The sequence below is a fragment of the Stegostoma tigrinum genome, chromosome 7 (genome assembly GCF_030684315.1).
Source record: "Stegostoma tigrinum isolate sSteTig4 chromosome 7, sSteTig4.hap1, whole genome shotgun sequence".
Classification (NCBI taxonomy): domain Eukaryota; kingdom Metazoa; phylum Chordata; class Chondrichthyes; order Orectolobiformes; family Stegostomatidae; genus Stegostoma; species Stegostoma tigrinum.
In genome coordinates, this window is record NC_081360.1 from 64,368,747 (window position 1) to 64,392,888 (window position 24,142).

The window sequence follows — 24,142 nt, forward strand, 5'->3', positions numbered from 1 at the left end:
CTTCACCTTCCAGATCTATCTCCACAGTAAACATACATGCAAAATATTCATTTAGTGTCTCCCCATCTCCTGCAGTTCCATACATAGGTGGCCTTGTTGAACTTTAAATGGCCCCATTCTCTCCCTAGTTACCCTTTTGTCTGTAATGTGTTTGTAGGTTCCCTTTAGATCCCTCTTAGCCCTGTTTGCTGAAGCTATCTTATGTCCCGTTTTGCCCTCCTGATTTCCCTCTGAAGTGTTCTCCGACAGCCTTTAAAATCCCTTTCAGAATATCTCGATTTAATTTTCTTTCTCATCTATAGCAAATTTATAGTGGCGATGCAATTAGATCAGTGAACAAGAAAATGTCAAATTTGAATGCTAATTATTCACTGTTTTTTTTGTGCTGACAAAAACAGTGGATCCACCTGAACTTTTCCTATATCTTATGAAAGGAATTTGATTTGCATTCGTAGAGTACTTTCATCATGTCACAATGTCCCAAAGTGCTTCACTTGCCAAAGGTGCAGTCATGGCTCAATGGTAACAGGCTCAGAGGCAGCACTCTCCAATCAGAATCTAAAGGTTGTCGGTTCAAAGTCCATTCCGCAGACTTGAGAAAACATTTAGTCTGGCAATGCAGTTCAGGAATGAGCTGATTTCTCTTGAATAAGATGTTAAACCGATACTTGATTTACTATTTCAGGTGGATGCAAACTATCACTTGGTCTTATTTTGAAAAAATAACAGGGAGTTCTTTCAGGTGTTCTGACCAATATATATCCAACCATATCAGCGAAACAGATTGTTTCGTCGAATTTCATTGCTGCTTGCGGGACCTTTCTGCTGCATTTACAACATTACCAGAGGACGTACTTCATCAACTGTGCTTCGGGATGGCCTGAAGTCATGAATGGTGCTATATAAATGCAAATCTTGCTTCTTCGCAGCCAACAGCCTGTTTTGAAATGCAATCACATCTGCACTGCAGGGAAGATCGAGCAAGCTGATTAACAGAAATATGCAGGAAGTAGATTAAACCTCAAACTACATTACACTAAAGAAAATATAATTAATTGATCTATCTAAATATATGCATTTACAAAACAAAAAAAGCCGGACTTTGGATGAGCCAAAATTATCAAAATATACTCCTGAAATATTAACTTTGGAACAACAAACAGGAAAGAACTGATACGTTTTTTATTAGAAAAGAATGTTTCACCTTTCAAAAAAAACATTTTTATTTTACTTGCATTGTCATGATTGCTTCTGAAAACATACAATATTGTGCCTGCTATTATTCATCCCATTATAGTGAGCAAGATTCAGCTATTATTGTTATGGCAAAATTATTAGACGTTTCTGAATATAATGCAAATCTGTGGCTGTGATTAATATATTTTCCCATCTTTATCGCTGTCGGTCATGCATAAATCGTGAACTGGAAGATCACATTTTGTTTTTTTTATAACTCAAAACAATCTGCTTTGATCATCTATAACATGCTGCATTGACTTTCACCCGTAGGTAGACTTTCCTTTTTGCTGTGGTGAATACTGTGCGACGTTGTGAGAGCCAATCACTTGGTGTAGAGTGGATGGTGTGTGACACTTCCCATTGGAGGTAGACGACACAATGTGTGTGTGTTAGAGAGAGGGAGAGACGAGAGAAAGAAAGGCAAGAGGGGAAATCTGTAGTCTGTCCGAACGACCCAGTCAGGCCAAGTGCATCAAGCAGAAAGAGAGAGAGAGACCCAGGCAGCGTGCAGCAGCTGCAGCCACAAGCCATTCAATCGTCCCCAGTCGTACAAGCAAGCACTGAACATGGCAGGTATCCTAGCTTGGTTCTGGAACGAGAGGTTTTGGCTGCCCCACAACGTAACCTGGGCAGACCTGAAAAACACGGACGAAGCCACTTTCCCGCAGGCGGAAGATCTCTACCTGGCCTTTCCTCTGGCTTTCTGCATTTTTATGGTTCGACTCATTTTCGAAAGGTAGGGAACACAGACTCGTCTCAGTTGCTTCAGTATAGGCCTGGATTTGCAAAGCAATATTTAAACCGGCGTCGTTTAGGAAATAGCACATAACATTTCGGAGCATAGTGCTAGCATCAGTTTGTGTGACGGTATGGTTTAAATAAGTACATTGGATCGTAATGTGTCTATTTCATAAAGCGAGTGCTGCAAACGGGGCTGAGTAGTAAACTTGATATATGCTCGCTGGGTGATATTTCATTTATCAATAAAGACGACTCCTTCCAGTCAGCAGCCTGCTTTCGGAACCACGCCACTTCTCGCCAGCTGCCCGTGAGGTACTTTCGGGAGGTCACCAACACTTTGCAGGCGGGTGCAACGCGCGCAAAGTGTTCTGTTTGGAAAACCCAAAATAATAGTCAAGTCGTCCATCGACTTTAATAATGCTGGGAAACTAGATCTAGCTTTGTTCTCTAGATTTAAGGAAGCGCCCTTAGTTCTGAGTGGGAAGGTTGGAGGTGCATCGGTTGTAAAGACAGAAAGAATAATCCCTTCAGTTTTTTTTAATGCCTGGGAAAGCACTCAATAGTTCGATGGCTCGGTTAACAATCCATTCAGGAACTTCACCTGCACAGTGATTCGTTGTGTTGTCATCAAGAACAGCGGACTCGACAGAAACTGTTAATGGGGAATGCTGAGATTGGATGGCCACTGTTAACAATTTAGCTGCTCCTCATGTTCCATTTGGGGACTGTTTAGTCACGCCTTCTCTGGCGTGGTTTCAACCGGTGAAGGTTGTCCACATTTTCTGTGGAATGCTGAAACCTGGACTCCTTCACTTGGGATAAGTTACCTAGTTGCCCTTGGTAATATTTGTAATCAATTTAAGAAGTGTAACTTTGCAATTCAGTATACTGCCCATTAGCAATACTATTATAGCTCAAAACAACTGCTTGTCTTCAATATTGTTAATTTAGCTCAGTAACATTCTACGAATACATTAATGGAAAGAGAGTAATTAGGGAGAGAATAGAGCTCCGTAAAGATCGACAAGGCTGTTTATGGAGGCACAGGAGATAGGTGAGATACAAAACAAGTATTTTATATCAGCATTTACTGTGCAGAAGGATATTGAGGCTAAGGATCTTGGGGAAATAAATAGTGAAGTCTTGAAAAATGTCCATATTACAGAAGAGGAGGTGCTGGACGTCTTCAAACTCAGAGAGGTGGATAAATCCCCAGGACCTGATCAGTTGTATCCCAGAACTTTGTGGGAAGCTAGGGAAGAGATTGCTGGGCCCCTTGTAGAGGTAGTTGTATCATCAGTAGCCAAAGGTAGCATGTCAGGAGACTGGAATTTGCTAATGTGGTGTCTTTATATAAGAAAAGCACTAAGGAAAGGCCAGGAAACTGTATACGAGTAAACCTGGTGTCAGAGATGAGTAAATTGTTGGAGGGCATTCTGAGGGACAAGATTTACGTGTAATTGTAAAGGCAAGAACTGAGTGGGGAGTCAACATGGCTTCATGTTTGGGAAATCAAGTCTCACTAACTTGAGTTTTTGAAGAAGTAACAAAGAAGATTGATGAAGGAGAGTGCTAGACATTTTCTATTTGGACTTCAACAAGGCATTCCAAAAGATAGTTTGGTTAGCAAGGTTAGATTACATAGGATCCAGGGGGACCTAGCCATTTGGATACAAAAGTGGCTTGAAGGTAGGAGACAGAGGATAATGATGGATTTTTGTTTTTTAGACTGGAGTCTTGTGACCAGATATGTACCACGAGGATCAGAGCTGGGCCCACTGCTCTTTGTCATCTATATTCACATCTAAATCGTTTTTATATATATGAGGTATGGTTAGTAAGCTTGCAGATGATACTAAAATTGGTGGTGCAATGGATGATGATCAGGCTAGTACTTATACAGTTTATGGTTGGGCCCTGTGGAATGTTGCCAAAGAGAGACCTTGAGCTGCAGATGCATGGTTCCTTGAAAGTGGAGTCCCAGGTAGATAGGATAGTGAAGATGATGTTTGGCACGCTTGCCTTATTGTTCAGTGCATTGAGTGAAGGAGTTGGGATGTCATTGTTGAGGCTGTATAGGACATTGATGAGGCCACTTTTAGAATACTGCATTCAATTCTGGTCTCCTTGTTAAACTTGAAAGGGTTCAAGAAAATATTTTCAAAGATGTTGCTAGGGTTGGAGGGTTTGGGCTACAGTGAGAAGCTGAATTGGCTGGGGCTTCTTTCCTCTGGAGCATCAGAAGCTGAAGGGTGACCTTTTCAAAGTGTATAAAACCATGAGGGGAAATAGAGTGAATAGCCAAGGTCTTTTTCCCAGGGTCGGGGAGTCCGGTACTAAAGGACATTGGTTTAAGGTGAGAAGGAAAGATTTTTTAGAGACCAGAGAGACAACTTTTTCACACACACACACTGTGCGTGGATGGAATGTGTTGCCAGAGTAAGTTTGGGATGTGGGTACAATTACAACATTTAGAAGGCATCTGGATGGATAGACATATGAATAGCAATCGGTTTAGAAGGGTATGGTTGAAATGCTGGTAAATGGGACTAGATCGGTTACCGATATCTGGTCTGCATAGTTGAATTGGACCAAAGAGTCTGTTCTCATGCTGTGTAACTCCATGTCTCTATGACTGTCAAACCATCTACTGCTGTTATTGCGAAGTAACAGATGTTTCAGGGCAAGCATTGGTGTGTTGAGCGCTTTTTAAAGAAAAAGCATGCTCATGTTCAAATCACCTTCTTTATTGTTCAGGTTCTAATGATAGATATTATTCCTTCATCAATTTTTAAAGTAATAATACTGAGAATGGCCTTACAAAGTTACATTTGAGTGTTGTCAAAGAAAACAATACTGAGCCTACAAAACATGGTTATACGAATTGATTTTTATAAATACAGGTTAAGAGATTTTAAGAAGTTGAATGCCATACATTAGAAACTAATGATTGAACTAATGAATGTATCCAGCTTTTTTTTAAGATAACACCAATAACTTAATATAGTGCTTTAATTCTATGGTAACTTCTATACTTAACTATCTCATACTTTCTGGTCTGACGGTTGTATTTTTCATTGCACCTACAGTGCTCATCTCCACTGTGAAGTTTTGCTTCAGTCTAAGTAATCAGCAAGCTATCAGCCTGTTCAGTAAAAAAAATGTGATTAACAAGGAAAACATTTCTTTTCATCTCTTAAGTATTAACTAAGGATCGTAGACCCAGCAGGACGTTCTCCATCTCTGGTCTGTTTGTGAATCATGCTAAAAATACATTGAAGATTTAACTAGAAATAGCAACCAATTGAAACCTCTGTGCTTTCCTTATGATACTGCTAACGCGTACTGACTAGAGAATATTTTTTCACCTCATAATCTCCTCCTCGATGCAAAGAGCCATTCAATTTAATCCCACATCCCAGTTTTTTGCTCATAATTTCAACTGTCTTTTGAAAATTCATGTGTCCTCTCACGTACTACATTCCAGATTGTAGCAACCCAATGTGACAAAATTCATACTGGTTCTCCCTCTAGTTCATTTGCTAATTATTTTTAATCTGTGGCCACCAGTTACCAACCCACTTGTCGGAAGAAACATTTCATCCCTATTTGTTTTATGAATACTTTTATAATTTTGAGTACCTCTGTTACCATCTCTGCTGTCAGGACAATAATCCCAGTTTCTCCAATCTTTTTGTGTATTTGATTTCCTTTATTCTTGATACCGTTATAATGAACCTCACTTGTTTCTATTTCTAGAGCTTTTATGTTTCTGATTTGTTGTCCAGAACTGTACACTGTACTCCTGCTGAGGCTTTCTCAGTGATTTGTAAAGGCTTACAGATTTCTCTATTGAATGCCCTGGTCACAAAGGCAGGAAAAGCTGTAAATGGCAGGAGCCTTAGAAGTATTGATATACAGGGGGATCTTGGAGCTCAAGTCCATAGTTCCCTGAAAGTGGCAACACAAGTGGTAAGAGTTAAAGGAGGTACGCAGCATTCTTGCTTTCAATGATCAGGGCATTAATTTAAAAATTGGTAAGTCATTTTGTAGCTGTATAAGACTCTAGTTAGACCATATTTGGAGTATTTTACCATACATTAAGAAATATAGGGAGGCCTTGAAATGGATGCTGTCGCCTGGATTACAGTGTATTAGCAATAAAGAGAAGTTGGTCAAGCTTAGATTGTTCGTGTTAGAGTATCAGAGACTGAAGGCGACATGATAGAAGTGTCTGAAACTATGAAAGGCATGAATCGGATGGATGGTCGTAATCTTTTCCCCAGGGTGGAAATGCCTCCTACTAGGGTCATAGTTTGAGGTGAGAGGAGAACATTTTAAAAGAGATGTCTGAGGAAAGCTTTTTACACAGAGAATGATAGAAGCCTGGAGCATGCTATCAGGGGAGGTGGTAGAAACAGATACATTAACAAAGTTGAACAGGCAGGGAATAGAAGGATGTAGACCCTGTGCAGGCAGTTTATAATAGTGTCATGGTCGGCACAGATGTGGTGGGCCAAAATGCTTATTCCTGTGCTGTGATGTTTTATATTCTCTATCCTGTTAGATTTCTTAATTGCCTTGTCAACATGTTCTGCTACCTTCAAAACCCTTTTGTGAATGTCTGTCCTGCGGTTCTCCATACAATGCATGTTGTTAATATTGGTTCATCTTAAAGTGTATCACATTGAATTTAACAAGTTAAATTACATTTGCCAAGAATCTGCCCATTTTGTTATTTTTTCTACGTCCTGCTGAAGTCTGCTACAATCCTACTCATTGGATAATACATTTCTAAACAGTATCATCTGTAAAGGTGGCTTTGTAACAAAAAGAGCAATTTCGATGCTTCTGAGCCAGAAGATCTGCGTTTAGTTGCAGAACTTCATGGTCATCGAAGGCGAATTCATAATTTGGCTAAACATTGTTGATAATCAACAGGAATCCTTCCAATTCACAAGTGGCAGGTAGTAAGTGTGAGAAAGTCTCCAGGTCAGTACTTCACAAACTGCAATCTCTGGCTTCATGCAAATGATAAGGATTGAGCTACTGAAATGGATGTCAGTGTGTACATCAAAAGCCTCATGCCTTGTGGACACGAGAAAATTTTACATCTGAGTCGTATATCTGGAAGTTTCAAAGTTGTCCTCATATTCCCTGGTTTAGGTTGTTTACAGAAAACAAGAAAAATCATGATCCGATGGGGATCACACTGCATCCTTCTTTCCACGCAAAATAAAACTTCATTTGATTACAATTCTATGCTGTTTAACTGTTGGCCTATTACAAACCAAAATTACCAGTCCCTTTCATCCTGCGTGCTTTTACTTTCCAAATAAGCCAACTTGGGATGAAAATTGAAAGGGACAGGGGATTATGACTAAACAATTTGAAAGAGTCAGTAGTTACTTAATGACTCAACTGGCCTCCTTCTATACTATGCTATTCTATAATGCTGTATAGTAATTTAACAAATGCCTTTCAAAATCCCCTGTATACATCTATTGCACTAACAAAAAGTCAACTGAGAATTAATGTTTGATTCAAAAAGTAAAACTCTTTTCTGCTGGTTCAAATTTTAAATGGTAATACAATGGATATCTTTTGAGCTCCTAACTATTTAATGATGTATTAAATCAAAGGCCCCACAACTGGAAGAAAGTTACCGAGAGTGCATTCTTGATTGGGAAGCTTTCCTTCTAATCTGAAGTGGACTGTTAGTCTTTTTGTCTTGCACTACAAATAAACCTTGTGTTAATTTCATTGAGCAAAAGGCACATAAGCTTATTGATTAAGAATTAAGTTGTAATAATTTTATAATTGTCTGTGATTTAGAACTTTAGAACACAGTGTCTCATAAAACCTTCCGTGTTCTATTATGGAACTACTGGTATCGAGAAAATTTTGTTGTTCAGTTGTATGAGAAGGAACTGAAATAGAATGCTTACCTCTGCATTATAACCTCCAGCACTTGAGGCAAATGTGATATGATATTGGTATGTGTTAACATTAAAATGCTTGGCAGCTGCATCCACAGTATATTTGGCCAGTTGCACTCAACAAGGTCATGTTTTTCCCCTTAGAGTTCCCCAGTTACAAATGACTAAAAATTGTGAATTTCTGTCGACTGTAATGTTAATTCTTTAACTTCTAAATGGAAAATTATATCAACTCCACATCAGGGAAATTACATTACTTCTATGTCAGTAGTGCAAGATGGATGTTTACTGACCTTGTTCAGATTATTTTGAAAGCTGTTGCCTTATTAAACTAGTCTAGTTTGGGGTAACTTGGAATATATGTTTATACTAATCAATCATATAAGCAGAAGAAAGATGATTGAAGGCTTCTGATTTTAAATACTGGAGTTAAGTAAATGTAATGCTATTAAAATATAGATGCTTTGATGAGAAAATTAGGAAACACAATGCAAAGGCTTAAACAGTGAATAATGTTGAATAGCCAGTCTTTAATATTAGATACAGCGTTAATCCTTTTAATTGTATCAACTGAAGTCTTCAGCCTGAGTGTGTGGAGGTCTTCAAGAGTACTTCATTACATTGGGCTCTTTATTATCAAAACACTTTAATTTACTCAGTAATCAAAAGCAGTTGGCCAAATTATTAGTGACTAGCATTCTGAAATGCTACCCACGAATGTTGCTAAAAATTCATAAAAATGGAACTCGACTTGTTCAGTTACTTCATTCAGCAGACTTGCAGATTATTAATTGAGATGTGATTTTTTTAAAAGCACAGATTCACTGAAAGTTTGCTAGAAGTTCTGGCATTTAGGTGCAGACTTGTTTCAATGCACAATTTTATTTTATTCAAGAGATGTGGACGTCTTTGGCTAGCCAGGCTTTTTATTACCTGTCCCTACTTACCTTTGAGAAGGTGGTAGTTGGCTGACACCTTCAACCACAACAGTCTATATGCTGTAGGTTGATCCTTAATGTCCTGAAGGAGGGAATTCCAGGATTTTAACCCAGTGACAGAGAAGGAACAGCGTTATGTTTCCATGTAAGGATGATGAGTGGCTTGGCGTGGACCTTGCAGGTGGTGGATCTGATGTACCTGCTGCCTTTGCCCCTCCTAGATGGAAATAATTGTGGGTTTGGAAGGTGCTGTCTGAGGATCTTTGGTGAATTTCTGCAGTGCATCTTGTAGATAGTACACATTGCTACTACTGAGCAAGGGTGGTGGATGCTTGTGGGCATGGTACCAGTCAAGCAAGCTGCTTTGTCCTGGATAATCTCAAGCTTCTTGTGTTATTGGAGCAGCACCCATTCAGGCAAATGGGGTGTTTTCCATCACACTCCTGATTTGTACGTTATAGGTGGTGGACAGGCTTTACAGAGTCCGGAGGTGAATTACTTGCCACGGTATTCCCAGACTCTGATCTGCTATTTTAGCCACTGCATTTATGTGAAGAGTCCAGTTGAGTTTCTGGTCAGTGGTAACCTCAAGACTATTGATAGTGGGCGATTCAGTGGTGGTAACACTATTGAAAGTCAAGGAGCGGTGGTTAGATTCTCTCTCATTGGAGATGTCCATTGCTTGGCACAAATGTTACTTACTACTTGTCAGCCAAACCTGGATGTTGGCCAGATCTTGTTACATTTGAATATGGGCTGCTTCAGTATCTGAGGAGTCGTAAATGGTGCTGAACATTGTGCAATCATTGATGAACATCCCTTGTTCTGATGCCATGATGGAAGGAAGGTCTTTGATGAAGCAGCTGAAGGTGGTTGGGCCTAGGACTCTACCCTGAGGAAGTCCTGCAGGGACGTCCTGGAGCTATGATGACTGACCTCCAACAACCACGACCGTCTTCCTAAGCGCAAGCTGTGACTCCAATCAGCAGAGAGTTTGCCCACGATTCCCATTGATTACAGTTTTGCCAGGGACCCTTAATGTCACACTCAGTTAAATGAAGCCTTGATGTTAAGGGCTGTCACTTTCACCTCACCTCTGAAATTCACCTGTTATGTCCATGTTTGAATGAAGGCTGTAATGATGTCAGGAGCTGAGTGGCTCTGGTAGACACAGTTTAGTTGCTGCTTGTGTCAATAATATACATTTGGAAATTAAATATATTCAAAACTGTCAGAGACAAGTATTGAGTTTGATGACAGTTTTCTCTGCAATTTTGTAATTTATGATTTGATGTACTTATCTTAAGTTTGTGATTCCATCCCCGAGATATTGCGTGGGTAAGCTTCAAATGATCAAAGTCAACAAGGTCCAATTGATAAAGATAAAAGGATATAATTGCAGTGGGCAATCCCCAAAACACAAGTAAAATCATAAAAGGTCTTATAATTCCATATAAAACACAGCAGTTGATCCGTTCAGTTATTGTAAAGCAATGGAGTGGATGATTATTAATAAGGATAAGTTTTTATTAGGAAAGCCAATTTTCAGTTACCCAAGAATTGAATTATGTAGTTACATTTTATTTATAATAGTGTATTGATAATTATTTTTCCACTTTTAATTCTCAGAAAAACCTTTCCTTACTCCAATATGACATGACAACTAATATTCACACTTGTGACCGTAGTAAAGATAACAAGAGGTGAATGCTTCTGATTATAAATAAACTAAGAATTGTGGCAATAAATTTTAATACAAAGCATTTGAACAAACATTAGTTTTGATCCATTATGTCACCATATTGTAATATTTGAGAATTCTGCAAATGAAGATTTTGGTTCTGTGATAACAAAGTGTGGAGCTGGATGAACACAGCAGGCCAAGCAGCATCTTAGGAGCACAAAAGCTGACTTTTCGGGCCTAGAAGGGTCTAGGCCTGAAACGTCAGCTTTTGTGCTTCTAAGATGCTACTTGTCCTGCTGTGTTCATCCAGCTCCACACTTTGTTATCTCGGATTCTCCAGCATCTGCAGTTCCCATTATCTCTGATAAGATTTTGGTTCTGGTTTTCTTTCAAATTGATATCCAATGGTTGGCATCAAAATGTAAATTGATTAGTGTGACAAGCAAGTGAGGCAGGGAGAATTAGCCAATGAGATAACAACCTGGATGAACACAGCAGGCTCTGCAGCATCGGAGGAGCAGGAAAGCTGACGTTTCGGGTCTGGACCCTTCTTCCAGACCCGAAACGTCAGCTTTCCTGCTCCTCCGATACTGCCTGGCCTGCCATGTTCATCCACTCTACACCCTTTTATCTCAGACTCCAGCATCAGCAGTTCCTACTGTCTCCGAGGGAGAATTAGTTCTCTCTTTGCAACCAGACCAGCTGATCTTCAAAAGGTTCAAATTACTTTTTAGTGTATTGTTGTACCCTTCTCCAAATAGAATGCCGTTATCTATTCCTTTCACCGTAATTGCTGTATTTATTGAAATAGCCATTGGTATCTTGAGTCAAAGTAGCAATTTTATTACTTGCTAACCTTGAGACATATTATCAAGCATATGGTCTTCAGGCAGTCGCACACACAGATGGTGAGACTTCCACAAAAAAGTATAAAATTAAAAAGCAGATAAAAATAAAGATAAAATGATATACAGTTTACATACCTAAGGGTGTCCTTGAGGAATAAAGCTCTAACCTGAGACCATGGTTGGCTTGTTGGTTTCTGAAAATGCTAGAAGTAGAGATATTGCAGTTAACTTTAAAGTGCTGCATTTCTAATCTTTACAGTTAGTGTTATGACCTGGCTTTACTTCTCGAGAGGTAGAGAGGGTGCTGTCTCCAGCCTGCTTCAGTTTGATATTCAAAAGTCTATCATGAATGCTTCTGCCATATAGAGAACTTCTTAAATTAGCATCTTGTTTGCATATTCTGTGTGCTGGGGTTCATTGTATCCAGATTTCATAACTGTGGGGATGTTTCATTTTCAGCACATAAAAGCTTTTATGATAGTGCAAAATAGATAAGAGAGGAGGACCTTTTGAGCCGTCCCAGGGAAGGGAGTTGACTGTTATGATTGTGAATTAGACAACTGAGCTAAGGCTCAGTTCTCTAATCCACATTTGTGCAATGAAACTTGGTGAACCTGTACGGCGATGGTGATGCCTGGAGTCATTTTATTTCAGCATCTTTGGTCCCTTGTTAAAACTGTTTGAGTCCATGAGTCCCCAGCTATTTAAATCAGGTGTTAAAATTCGAAGTTCTTAATCTATAGTCCAATGACACAAGCCTCATTTATTTCATGGTCACAAGGTCAGAGGTTTAGAACTATGTGACAACTTCCTGACTTCCCAAAACTTGTCTACCATCATCACGGCACAACAGGATTGTCGTGGAATTCTCCTAACTCCTCACTTGCCTGGATGAGTCCAGAATTGATTAATTACATTTCTGATCAGCAAATAACAATTGATTAATGTACACTGATGTTAGGCATGTGAGCTCAATATGCATATTTGTACAGAAGTGCATATGAGCACCTTAACTTTTTGTATGTTTGTTGATAAAATGATAAGATAAACACACTTGTATCTGTTCTGAGGGAGGGTCACCTGACCCGAAACATTAACTCTGACTTCTCTCCCTAGATGCTGCCTGACCTGCTGAGCTTTTCCAGCAATGTCTGTTTTTATAGCATCTGCATTTCTTCTGGTTTTTAACATGTTTGCATATGTTTCTGATAAGATAGTGATGGAAGACACAAGAGCACTTGGCTACACAGCACCTCAAACCTTCATTGGCGTTCATTATCCCACCCTATTCCTTGCCTTGCATAATGTTCAAAAAACTAGTGCACTCTGTCTGTCTGCAATATTCTCATCAACTGGGGATGGCAACCCTCACTGGGTAGAAAATTCTAAAACTTCACAATTTCAGAAGTTTTGCCATCTCTTGGTCCTAAATGGTTCGTCTTTTATCAAGAGACAATGACACCTAGTTTTAGACTCTCCAGCAAGGTAAAACCATCTCTCATCATATATGCTGTCAAACTCTCAAAGATCAAAGTTTCAAATAAATTCTCATTTCCAGAGAATATGCTCCATTCCACTGAAGCTACTGAAATAGACCATGTTTGTATGTAGCACATTCTGAGCAATATCCAGATGTGGGCTGACAAGTGGCAAATAGGATCAAGCCACACAACTATTGTGCCATTTCTTCATCTCCAACAAAAAAAACACAGTCATCACCCTTTGACATTCAATGGCATTACCATCTCTGAATCCCCTACTATTATCATCCTAGGAATTAGAATTGACCATAAATTGAACTGGACAAGGGGAAGCAATAGCCTAATGTTATTATCACTTGACTATAAGTGTGGAGACCTTGGTAGTGTTCTGGGTACCTAGGTTTGATTCTCACCATGGCAGATAGTGGAATTTGAATTCAACAAAAACAAATCTAGAATTAAAAGTCTAATGATGACTATTGAACCATTGTTGATTGTCAAGAAAAAACCCATCTTGTTCACTAATGTGCTTTAGGGAAGAAAACTGTCATTTGGTCTGGCCTGCATGTGACTCCCAACCAACAGCATTCTGGTTGACTCTCAGCTATCCACTGGGCAATTATGGATGGGCAATGCATGCTGGCTTAGCCAATGATGCCCACATCCTGTGAATGAAAAATAACTAAACGTATAAGCACTCTGGCTATAGTGGCTGAGGCTGAGTCCTGCAGTGATAACTCACCTCTAACCTCAAAATTTCTTCACTATCTACAAGACTCTAGTCAGGAGTATGATGCAATACTTGACTAGATTAGTATAGCTTCTTCAATACTCAGAACCTTGACACCATAAATATTCAGTCCATCTGCCAATGATGCTCAGTAGCAGAAGTGTTGACAAGATGCAGATCAGAAAGTCACCAAGCCATCTTGTGCAATGCCTTACAGGTGCAGAATCCTTGCCACCTAGAAGGATGTGAGCAATAGAAATGTGGGAACACCAACTTGCAAGCTCTTCTCCAAACCCGACGACATCCTGTCTTGAAATACATCACCATTCCTTCAACATCACTGGGTGATAATCCTGAAATTCCTTCCTATTGGCACCATGGGTCTACCAAAAACAAATGGATTGCAGAGGTGCAAGAATGCAGCTCATCAAAACCTTTTCAGGGTATGAAGGGATGGTCAGTACATGCTGGCCCAGCCAGGTCCACCTACATTCCATGAATATCAACAAGAATCGATCTACAAAATTGTTGAGAGTGCTTGGCTTCCAAATGATGCATATTTGTAATGCAGTACATTTATCTGTAATGTGCAACTGTATATATGGGTATTCTATTAAAGTTAGTGGACATGGTAAATTAATGTTGCTGTAGCTGGTCAGCAATTTTATTGAACAACCTGGTGTTTCTCAGGTAGAAGGATTGGATATGGAGTACTCAGGGGTCAATCTTTTTCCATATAGACGATTTCATCTGGGTTATAGGGAAGACAGCCATAAGATTTGCTGGTCACGCAAAAATGAAATTTGGCTAATAGTACAGAGAAGGGTATGATAAGACCATCTGATGCAGGAGCAGAGTTCCATGTGCCGAGTGTTTGCTCACTCTCTTTATCTGTCTCAATGCCTCTTTCGCCTTTTTGTGTCATTCTCATGTCTTGCTTCCCCAGAAATCTTTGTGTCATTCGCAAAATTTTCCATAGTACATTTTGTTCTGTCATCCAGATCATTAACATATATTGTAAATAATGTAGCCCCACTTCTGATTTCAGTAGCACTTCACCAGTTACAGGTTACATCCAGAAAATGTCACTTTATCCTAATTCTCTGTCATCAGTTAATTAGCCTATATACTCTCCATACTGATATACTCCACTCAACGCCATGGGCTCTTATTAAGTAGCCTTTGGAACAGTACCTTACTGAATGCTTTTTGGGAATCCAAACGTATTACTTCCATAGGTTCCACTTTATCAATTCTGTTTGTTACATCCTCAAAGAATTCTAGTAAATTTGCCCGCATGATCTTCCCTTCATGCTGATTCTGCTTGATTATGTTTTGTGTTTTGAATAGTCAGTTATTACATTCTTTATGATAGACTTTAACATTTCCCCAGTGACAGATGTTAAGCTAACTGGCCACAGTTACCTGTTTTTTGTTGCCCCTTTTTAAATAAGGGTGCTGTGTTACTGTTAGAACATCACAAGAGAAGTTAGAGAGGTTAGTAGAATAGGCAGACATACAGCAAGATATAATGCAATTTGAAGACTCTATGGTAATGCACTCTGGGAGGAAAATCAGGGAGCGACACTATGCTCATAGAGCTTGACTGTCATTGCAGATGCGAGCTGTGTGCTGGAATTGGGCAGCCGGTCTGATGAGGTCCATTTTGGCATCAAGAGCAACTCTTGCCATCTTTCATTCTTTTCACAAGTGTTGTGGCAAGATCCTCAATAGGCAGTTGTGAGTTGTCAGTTGAAGGTGAGCATTGCTTGGTAAACACCTTGATCGCAGCCCAACTTGCCTCATTAATATTCAGGGACAAAACGATATAGAGCTGGATGAACACAGCAGGCCAAACAGCATCATAGGAGCAGGAAAGCTGACATTTCGGGTTGAGACCCTTCTTCAGAAATGGGGGCAGAGAAGGGGATTCTGAAATAAATAGGGAGAGAGGGGGAGGCATATAGAAGATGGATAAAGGGGAAGATAGGTGGAGAAGAGATCAACAGGTCAAAGAGGCGGGGTTAGAGCCAGTGAAAGTGAGTGTAGGTGGGGAGTTAGGGAGGGGATAGGTCGGTACAGGGAGGACGGATAGGCCAAGGAGGCGCAATGAGGTAGGTGGGTTGGAGATGGGGTTGTGGCTTGAGGTGGGAGGAATGGTTAGGGAGACAGGGACTAGCTGGGCTGGTTTTGGGATGTGGTCGGGGGAGGGGAGGTTTTGAAGCTTGTGAAGTCCACATTGATACCCTTGGGCTGCAGGGTAAAGCTTCAAAATCTCCCTGCCCCAACCACATCCCAAAACCAGCCCAGTTCATCCCTACCTCCCTAACCATTCCTCCCACCTCAAGCCCCACCTCTATCTTCTACCCACCTACCTCATCCCGCCTCCTTGACCTGTCCATCCTCCCTGGACTGACCTATCCCCTCCCTATCTCCCCACCTACATTCAACTTCACTGGCTCCAACCCCACCTCTTTGACATGTTTATCTCCTCTTCACCTATCTTCTCTTTTATCCATCTTTTATCTGCCTCCCCCTCTCTCCCTATTTATTTCAGAATCCCCTTCCCCTCCCCCATTTCTGAAGAAGGGTCTCAACTCAAAACGTTAGCTTTCCTGCTCCTCTGATGCTGCTTGGCCTGCTGTGTTCATCCAGCTGTATACCGTGTTATCTCAGATTCTCCAGCATCGGCAGTTCCTCCTGTCTCATTAATATTCAGCCTTGCACCTTGCCAATCTCACCAAACAAGCTAGATGTAGGAAAACTCAATGAGGAAATGAGAGCCAGCACCAGATGAATTCAACCGTCGTTTTCTCCAAATGAACTCCATGTTCGACACTAGATACCAACATCTCTGGGCATGCTCCATGGTCACTGGACAGAAGCAGTCCATAGATATTGTTCTCTCACACACTCCAGCATTTAGCAATCCTCATGGCACATCACCAAACCACTTAAGGGACCTTTTGCATTTCAGCGCTGCACCTTTTGTTACATTGGCAACTATTATTGTAATTCTGCAGCAAGGTCACTGTGCAATCAGGGACACACACCATGACCCTGGACTGGATCAGGCTGCATCTCTGGGCTCTTTATTTATTTCATGCGCTTACCCACTCCGAGTTCATCTAACTAACTTCCTTGCCTTGCTTTTTTTTTTGAGCTTTAACCGTTCAGCAGACACTAGGTTCATTTTACTATTGACTTGCACGTAGCTCAGACACAAAGCCAGGAAGCTTGTCATAGCAGGCTCAGGAATTCCCTGCATAGTAAATCAAGGGCAGCCACCAGCACCAGTCCAAGCCCTGGTTAGGACAATCAGAATCAGGGTTCTCTCTTAAAGGATGAGGAGCCGAACCGACTGGTAGCACGCTTCCTCATCTTGACGTTTTCTGCGTATTATCATCTGCTTTCTTTTTGGAATGAGAAAGTGGCAGGAATTATGAGAGATTAAAACAAGTGGCACAGCTTTACTGTTTGTGGAACTGAGGAGATTTACTGAGAAGTGAATATGTAGCTCAGAAGGCATGTAGGCTTATTGGTATCCATTAGGCATAAGAGCAGAAACAGGTCATTCAGCCCATTGGGTCTTCTCTGCCATTCATTGAGGTCATCTTTGATCTGATAATCCTTATCTCCACTTTCTGCCTTTTCCCCCTTAACCCTTGATCCCTTTCCTGATTAAAAATTTGTCTTTCTCAGCCTTGAGTATACTTAATGACCCAGTCTCCACAGCTGTTTATTGTAAAGAATTCCACATATTCAGTAGCCTCTGACAGAAAAGAACTTCTGCATGTTTGTTCAAAAAGGAACACCCTAATTTTGAGATTATGCCCTATGATCACAGATCCTCTCATAAGGGGAAACATTTAACTGTCAAGTCCCCGAGGAATCTTGTATGTTTCAATAAGGTTGACTGCCATCCTTCTAACTTCCAATGAGTAAAATCCTACCCTCCTCCTCATGTTCTTCAAGTAATGTTCCTCTCAAGTGCTGTAACTAGTTAAAATTCCTTTTTACGTACAATAGTACTAACCTTACCGTGGAGCAATAACAGTGACACGTTGGTTGAGCATCTTTATTCTTTTTACATTAGCTATTTCTACGTTCTGTATTTAAAATTGCTCTTTTGTGTGACCTCTAGTTCCCTATTGCTGTGAGAACTTCATTTTGGCACCTCAATATAATTCCAAGAACAAACAACCTACCTGTTTTTTTGCCACATGCTTCCTCTTAGTAGGTGATAATATAATGCCACACTAGACATTTGTCTGGACCTTGACTGCCAGTTTGGGTTATTAAACAATGTAAGGACAAATGAAAATATTCATAACACAGTGTAGTAGCAGAAGAGGCAATTTCACCTATCACATCCATCTCAGTTCTTTGCTGCTTAATTTCAAGACTAATTCCATTTCCACATTATCTCTTCACAGTTTCATGCCTTTGCACATTTCAAAATATTGATCTGTTTTTTCCTCATAAGATTCAATGGTCTTTGCTTCCACTATTCTAAGAGGTAAAGTATACCATGGCACAAAATTATATCTCTTTACACGTGCTTTAAACTACATGTTTCAATCTGTGGGTCTTTCAGTTGAGGTATGTTCGGAGATATATTACAAATGGACATGTAGGGTTGCATGTTAGGTCTTTCTTGGCTAAATCCAGATTGTCTCAAGTTATTGAGAGAACTTATCACCATTCGGCCTAGCCCATTTCCTTCATGCATTGTGCCAAGCTTGCTAATTATTTAATTAAGTCTTTCATAATGTGAGGTGCTGCATTTTGGTAAGGCAAATCATGGCAGGACTTATTTATACACTTAATGGTAAGGTCCTCGGCAGTGTTGCTGAACAACAAAGGGGACATGAGATAGATTTGGCAAATGGGGTTAAGAAGAATCCAAAGAGATTCTATAAATACATGAAGTGCAAAAGAGTAACTTGGGAGAGAATAGGGCCTGTTAAAGATCAACAAGGAGATGAGTGAGTGTTCCCAGTATTTACTGTGGAGAAGGAAATTTTTAATCAGGAAAGGGATCAAGGAAGTTAAGGAACTTGCAGAAATAAACAGTGATGTTTGAAATGTGTCCAACTTACAGAACAGGAGGTGCTGCATTTCTTAAAATACATACAGGTGCATAAATTCCCAGTGTCCGAAGAAGTACATCCAAAAACTTTTTCGGAACAAGGGAAGAGATTGCTGGGATCTTTGCTGAGATATTTGTATCATCAACAGTCATGGGTAAGGTGCCAGAAGCCTGGAGGCTGGCTACAATGGTGCCATTATTTTAAAAAGGTGGTAAGGAAAAGCCACAGAACTACAGAACGGTGAACCTGACATCAGTGGTGGGTAAGTTGTTGGAGAGGATTCTGAGCAATAGGATTTACATGCATTTGGAAAGGCAAAGACCAATTATGGATAATCGACATGGCTTTATCAGTGCGAAATTGTGTCTCACTAATTTGATTGAGCTTTTTGAAGCAGCAACAAAGATTAATGAAAGGAGAAGGGTGGATTTTGTCGATATGGGCTTCAGCAAGGTGTTTGGAAAGGTTCCTCACATTAGACAGGTTACCAAGGTTATCAAGAATCCAGGGGAAGCTGGCCAATTGGATACAAAATTGGCTTGAAGGTAGGAATCAGAAGGTGGTGGTAGAAGGTTGTTTTTCAGACTGGAGGCCTGTGACCAGTGGTGTGCTACAAGGATCGGTGCAGGTACACTGCTTTTTGTCATTAAATAAATGATTTGGATGTGAACATAGGAAGTATGATTAATGAGTTTGCTGATGACAGCAAAATTAGTCATGCAGTTGACAGTGAAGATGGTCACCTCAGAGTACAACGGGACCTTGATCAGAATGGTTAATTGGTCGAGGTGTGGCAGATGGAGTTTAACTTAGATAAATATGAGGTGTTGCATTTTGGGAGGACAAAACAGGGCAGGGCTTGTGCAGTTAATGGTAGGACCCTGGGGAGCGTTGCTGCAGAAAGAGACCTGAGGGTGCAGGTTCATAGTTCCTGGAAAGTGGAGTAATTGACAAACAGGGTAGTGAAGAAGGCATTTGGCACACTTGTCTTTATTGGTCAGTGCATTGAGTATAGGAGTTGGGAGATCATATTGTTGCTGTATGGTACATTAGTGAGGCCACTTTTAGAATACTGCATTCAATTCTGGTCTCCCTGCTACAGGCAAGATGTTGTTAAACTTGAAAGGGTTCAGAAAACACTTACAAGGATGCTGTTGGGATTGAACTATGGAGAGAGGCTGAATAGGCTAAAGACCTTTTAAATGTTGTAATTGTATCTGGATAGTGTCATGAATAGGAAAAGCTTAGAGGTATATGGGCCCAATGCTGCCAAATGGGACTAGATTAGTTTGGGATACCTGGTTGACGCAGACGAGTTGGATCAAAGGATCTGTATCAGTCCTGTAAACTCTATAAATCTATGACTGTATGAGGTGTATCATGAAGCATTATACAGTTTGGAATCTGGATTGCACTTGATTCATAAGTCTCTGGAAAGTTGCTGGAGCAGTTTTTGGGGGACGATATAGGCTGATAATTTTCTAGTTAGAGGTTTAAAGGAACTTGTGGTACTCCTGTAACACATCTATTTTGATAAGAAATCTGCCAATGTGAACACTATCAATCTTGTTCTCCAGGCAAAAGATTGGGTAAGGGAATCTGACTTTGTTACATTTCGATCCTTCTGCAGCATTTATAGAGTTTGGGTGAACTATCAGATTTCAGCACGTACTGAACTGGGAATCTCCAACTGCTATGATTGAGTTCATGTAGGTGCTTTACCACCATCTTCTGGACTGTGCTTTCACCTGAGCTTGTTTTTCTGATCTAAGTGATGAAAATGCTATTCTACAGGAGGTGATTCTCCCACATGCACATCATGTGTATCTCAGGTTGTACACTCTGGTGTTTTCTTGCAAACTCATTTGGATTTGATGACTAACCTTGTTAACCTTGTTAAGTCTTTTCACACTTCTATCTCCAAATATGAAATGCATCAGTTCAGTGTTGGCTACCTGGTGAGTAGGTCATTTGATTTGGGAGTTGTTGAGGTCATCTTAAGCTTCATCCTCACTAAGTCTCTTATCCTGCATTTACCTTGCTGCCTGACATACCTGTAGTTGCGTGTCCTCCTTTCAATGTTGACACAGCTGATTCTTTTTCCAGTCAGTTAGATGCTCTATAATCCTTTGACGATCCTGTGTAGACTCCTGAACCAAACTTTCCACCTTTCACCTTGCAAAAGCTATAATATTAACATCTCATCCCCTGGTTGAAATGTTTGGGATCAGTCATGCCTGTTAGCCTGTTGTTTCATGGTTGTTTATGTGGCTCTAAGGTAATCTTGAGCTTCTTTGCAGGCATCCAGAACACAGACACTAACATGGGGGACTCATCCATCAGTCCTAAAACAATTACTTTGATTAGTTTCAAAGGTTTCCTTACCTCATGGTCATAAATTAAATGAAAAGACTAAAACCTGCAGACTCCTTTGTCACTGTGTCGTACAGCATAGAAACAGGCCCTTTACCCCACCATGTCTATGCAGACCAATAAACACCAAACTACACTGATCTCATCAACCTACTCTTGATCCATAGTCTACATTGCCCTGACATTTCACCTGTTTAACCAGATGTTGAATATCAGGTGGCAAACAAAAGACATTCCAGTTCTTTGATAATAAAATGTGAGGCTGGATGAACACAGCAGGCCCAGCAGCATCTCAGGAGCACAAAAGCTGACGTTTCAGGCTTAGACCCTTCATCAGAGAGGGGGATGGGGTGAGGGTTCTGGAATAAATAGGGAGAGAGGGGGAGGCGGACCGAAGATGGAGAGAAAAGAAGATAGGTGGAGAGGAGAGTATAGGTGGGGAGGTAGGGAGGGGATAGGTCAGTCCCGGGAAGACGGACAGGTCAAGGAGGTGGGATGAGGTTAGTAGGTAGGAGATGGAGGTGCGGCTTGGGGTGGGAGGACGGGATGGGTGAGAAGGAGAACAGGTTAGGGAGGCAGAGACTGGTTGGACTGGTTTTGGGATGCAGTGGGTGGAGGGGAAGAGCTGGGCTGGTTTTGGGATGCAGTGGGGGAAAGGGGAGATTTTGAAGCTTGTGAAGTCCACATTGATGCCATTGGGCTGCAGTGTTCCCAAGCGGAATATGAGTTGCTGTTCCTGCAACCTTCAGGTGGCATCATTGTGGCACTGCAGGAGGCCCATGATGGACATGTCATCTAAAGAATGGGAGGGGGAGTGGAAATGGTTTGTGACTGGGAGGTGCAGTTGTTTATTGCGAACCGAGCAGAGGTGTTCTGCAAAGCAGTCCCCAAGCCTCCGCTTGGTTTCCCCAATGTAGAGGAAGCCACACCGGGTACAGTGGATGCAGTATACCACATTGGCAGATGTTCAGGTGAACCTCTGCTTAAAATGGAAAGTCATCTTGGGGCCTGGGATGGGGGTGAGGGAGGAGGTGTGGGGGCAAGTGTAGCATTTCCTGCAGTTGCAGGGGAAGGTGCCGGGTGTGGTGAGGATGGAGGGCAGTGTGGAGCGAACAAGGGAGTCACGGAGAGAGTGGTCTCTACGGAAAGCAGACAAGGGTGGGGATGGAAAAATGTCTTGGGTGGTGGGGTCGGATTGTAGATGGCGGAAGGGTCGGAGGATGATGCGTTGTATCCGGAGGTTGGTGGGGTGGTGTGTGAGAACGATGGGGATCCTATTTGGGCGGTTGTGGCGGGGGTGGGGTGTGAGGGATGTGATGCGGGAGACGTGGTCAAGGGCGTTCTCGATCCAGCCTCACGTTTTATTATCTTGGATTCTCCAGCATCTGCAGTTCCCATTAGCACTCACACATTCCAGTTCTTTGTCCTGATTATGGATCATTACAATATGCCCCGATTGTTGTTTGGTGGTACAATTTTTCTGAACCTCCTTGTGTCTGTGAGTGGTGTGCTGAAGACTTTAACTATGTTAAGCACAAGCTACCCATAGCTTCCTGAAAAGTTTTAGACATGAAATTGGCATCTTGACCCAACTGAATCTCCATTGGTAATCCATTTTGAGTGAAAAACTTGCTTACCTTCTCTACCATAACCAAAGCAGTGACTGCTTTCATGAGAAGGGCCACTGGGATTCAGTAGCAATATGCTTGATATATGGGTGCCATTTTTTGTTTTTTGGTAAAAAGATGTTCACAATCCACCAAGCATCGTACTAAATTGTTCCTCTCAAACCGGAGTGGGAATCAAAGGTGTAAATTTGATTGTATGTTGTGGTTACCCACAGCTTGGTATGTATGACATGTTCGATAACACTGTACCACATCCTTGTGAAGACATAGCCAGTAAGTACTTTTGACCCAAACATGCTTGGGTCTTCTGGATTCCAACATGTCCTGCCATAGGAATTCCACAAGTCAAATTCACACCATTTGATGATATCTGAGTGAGAACACAATCTCGTCCATTGTCCAGTCTTCATCTATAAATCTGCGAGGAAGTCTCTACTTCCTCATCAGAATCCCATTTTTCACATTACAGCATTACAGAGTTCCTTTCCTACATCTTTAGTTTCAGCTGATAGTGCTATTTTATTTAACTGTGGATTGGCTTGCCGAGCCTCAATTAGAGAAGACTCACTGCACACAGCTTTCACATTATTGAAATACTTAGGTCCCTCTCACCTTAAACCTATGCCCTCTAGCTTTTGACTCCCACACCCCCCCCCCCCCCCACCCCACCCCAGGGAAAAGACCTTGTCTATTTACCCTACCCATGCCCTTCGTAATTTTATAAACCTCTATAGGGTCACCCCTCAGTCTCCGACGTTCCAAATTTTCTTCTGAAGTATATACCAACTGCCCTGTACTCCTCCACGGATTCACTTGATCCCAGCTGTCTATATGTGCTAAATGCCTCTTTCTTTTTCTTCACCAGAGATGAATTTCACTAATCATCCAGCATTCCCTACATGTGTCAGCCTTGCTGCCACCCTAACAGGATCATACTGTCTCTGAACTCCTTGTTATCTCATTTTTGGTGGCCTTCCACTTTCCAACCATCCCTTTACTTGCGAACAGCCTCCCTAGTTAATCTTTGCCTGCCTACCATGTTCAAAGTTGGCCTTACTCCAGTTTAGAATATTGGCTTTTAGATTGGGTCTATCCTTTTCCATAACTCTTTTAAATGTAATCGATTTATGATCACTTGCCCGGAGTGTTCTCCCACAAACACCTCAGTCACTTGTCCTGACTTATTTCCCATTTTGCTTAGTGATGATCTACTGGTAGCCATTGACATTTGGAAGGTCCACTTGGAACATCTGAAAGCTTTGTTCATGTTTATTTGGAATAAACCTTGCCAAAAGTAAATTTACAAAGGTACGAATAACCTGCCCAAGGAATATGACGGGGAAGGCCAAGAACAGCAAAAGTACGAGTCTTACTGGAGTTCCCCACCTCTAAATGAGAAGCAATTAAATTTTTGGATGTCTGTTTATCGTATATATTGTTAGTCAACC

The 24,142-nt window shown here is 41.1% G+C and overlaps 1 protein-coding gene across 3 annotated transcripts in view; it reads left to right on the forward strand.

Annotated features, from left to right (window-relative positions):
• Positions 1 to 1,421: 1,421 nt before the first annotated feature.
• Positions 1,422 to 24,142, forward strand: part of cers6 (ceramide synthase 6) — a 254,477-nt gene continuing 231,756 nt past the window's right edge. For 2 of the 3 annotated variants that reach the window (XM_048533679.2, XM_048533681.2), the window contains exon 1: positions 1,424 to 1,975. In XM_048533679.2, coding sequence (XP_048389636.1) covers positions 1,806 to 1,975 — 170 coding nt within the window. In that variant the 5' untranslated portion in view covers positions 1,424 to 1,805. Of the gene's footprint in view, positions 1,976 to 24,142 lie in introns of all 3 variants that reach the window. The other variant, XM_048533682.2, reaches the window with a different exon arrangement.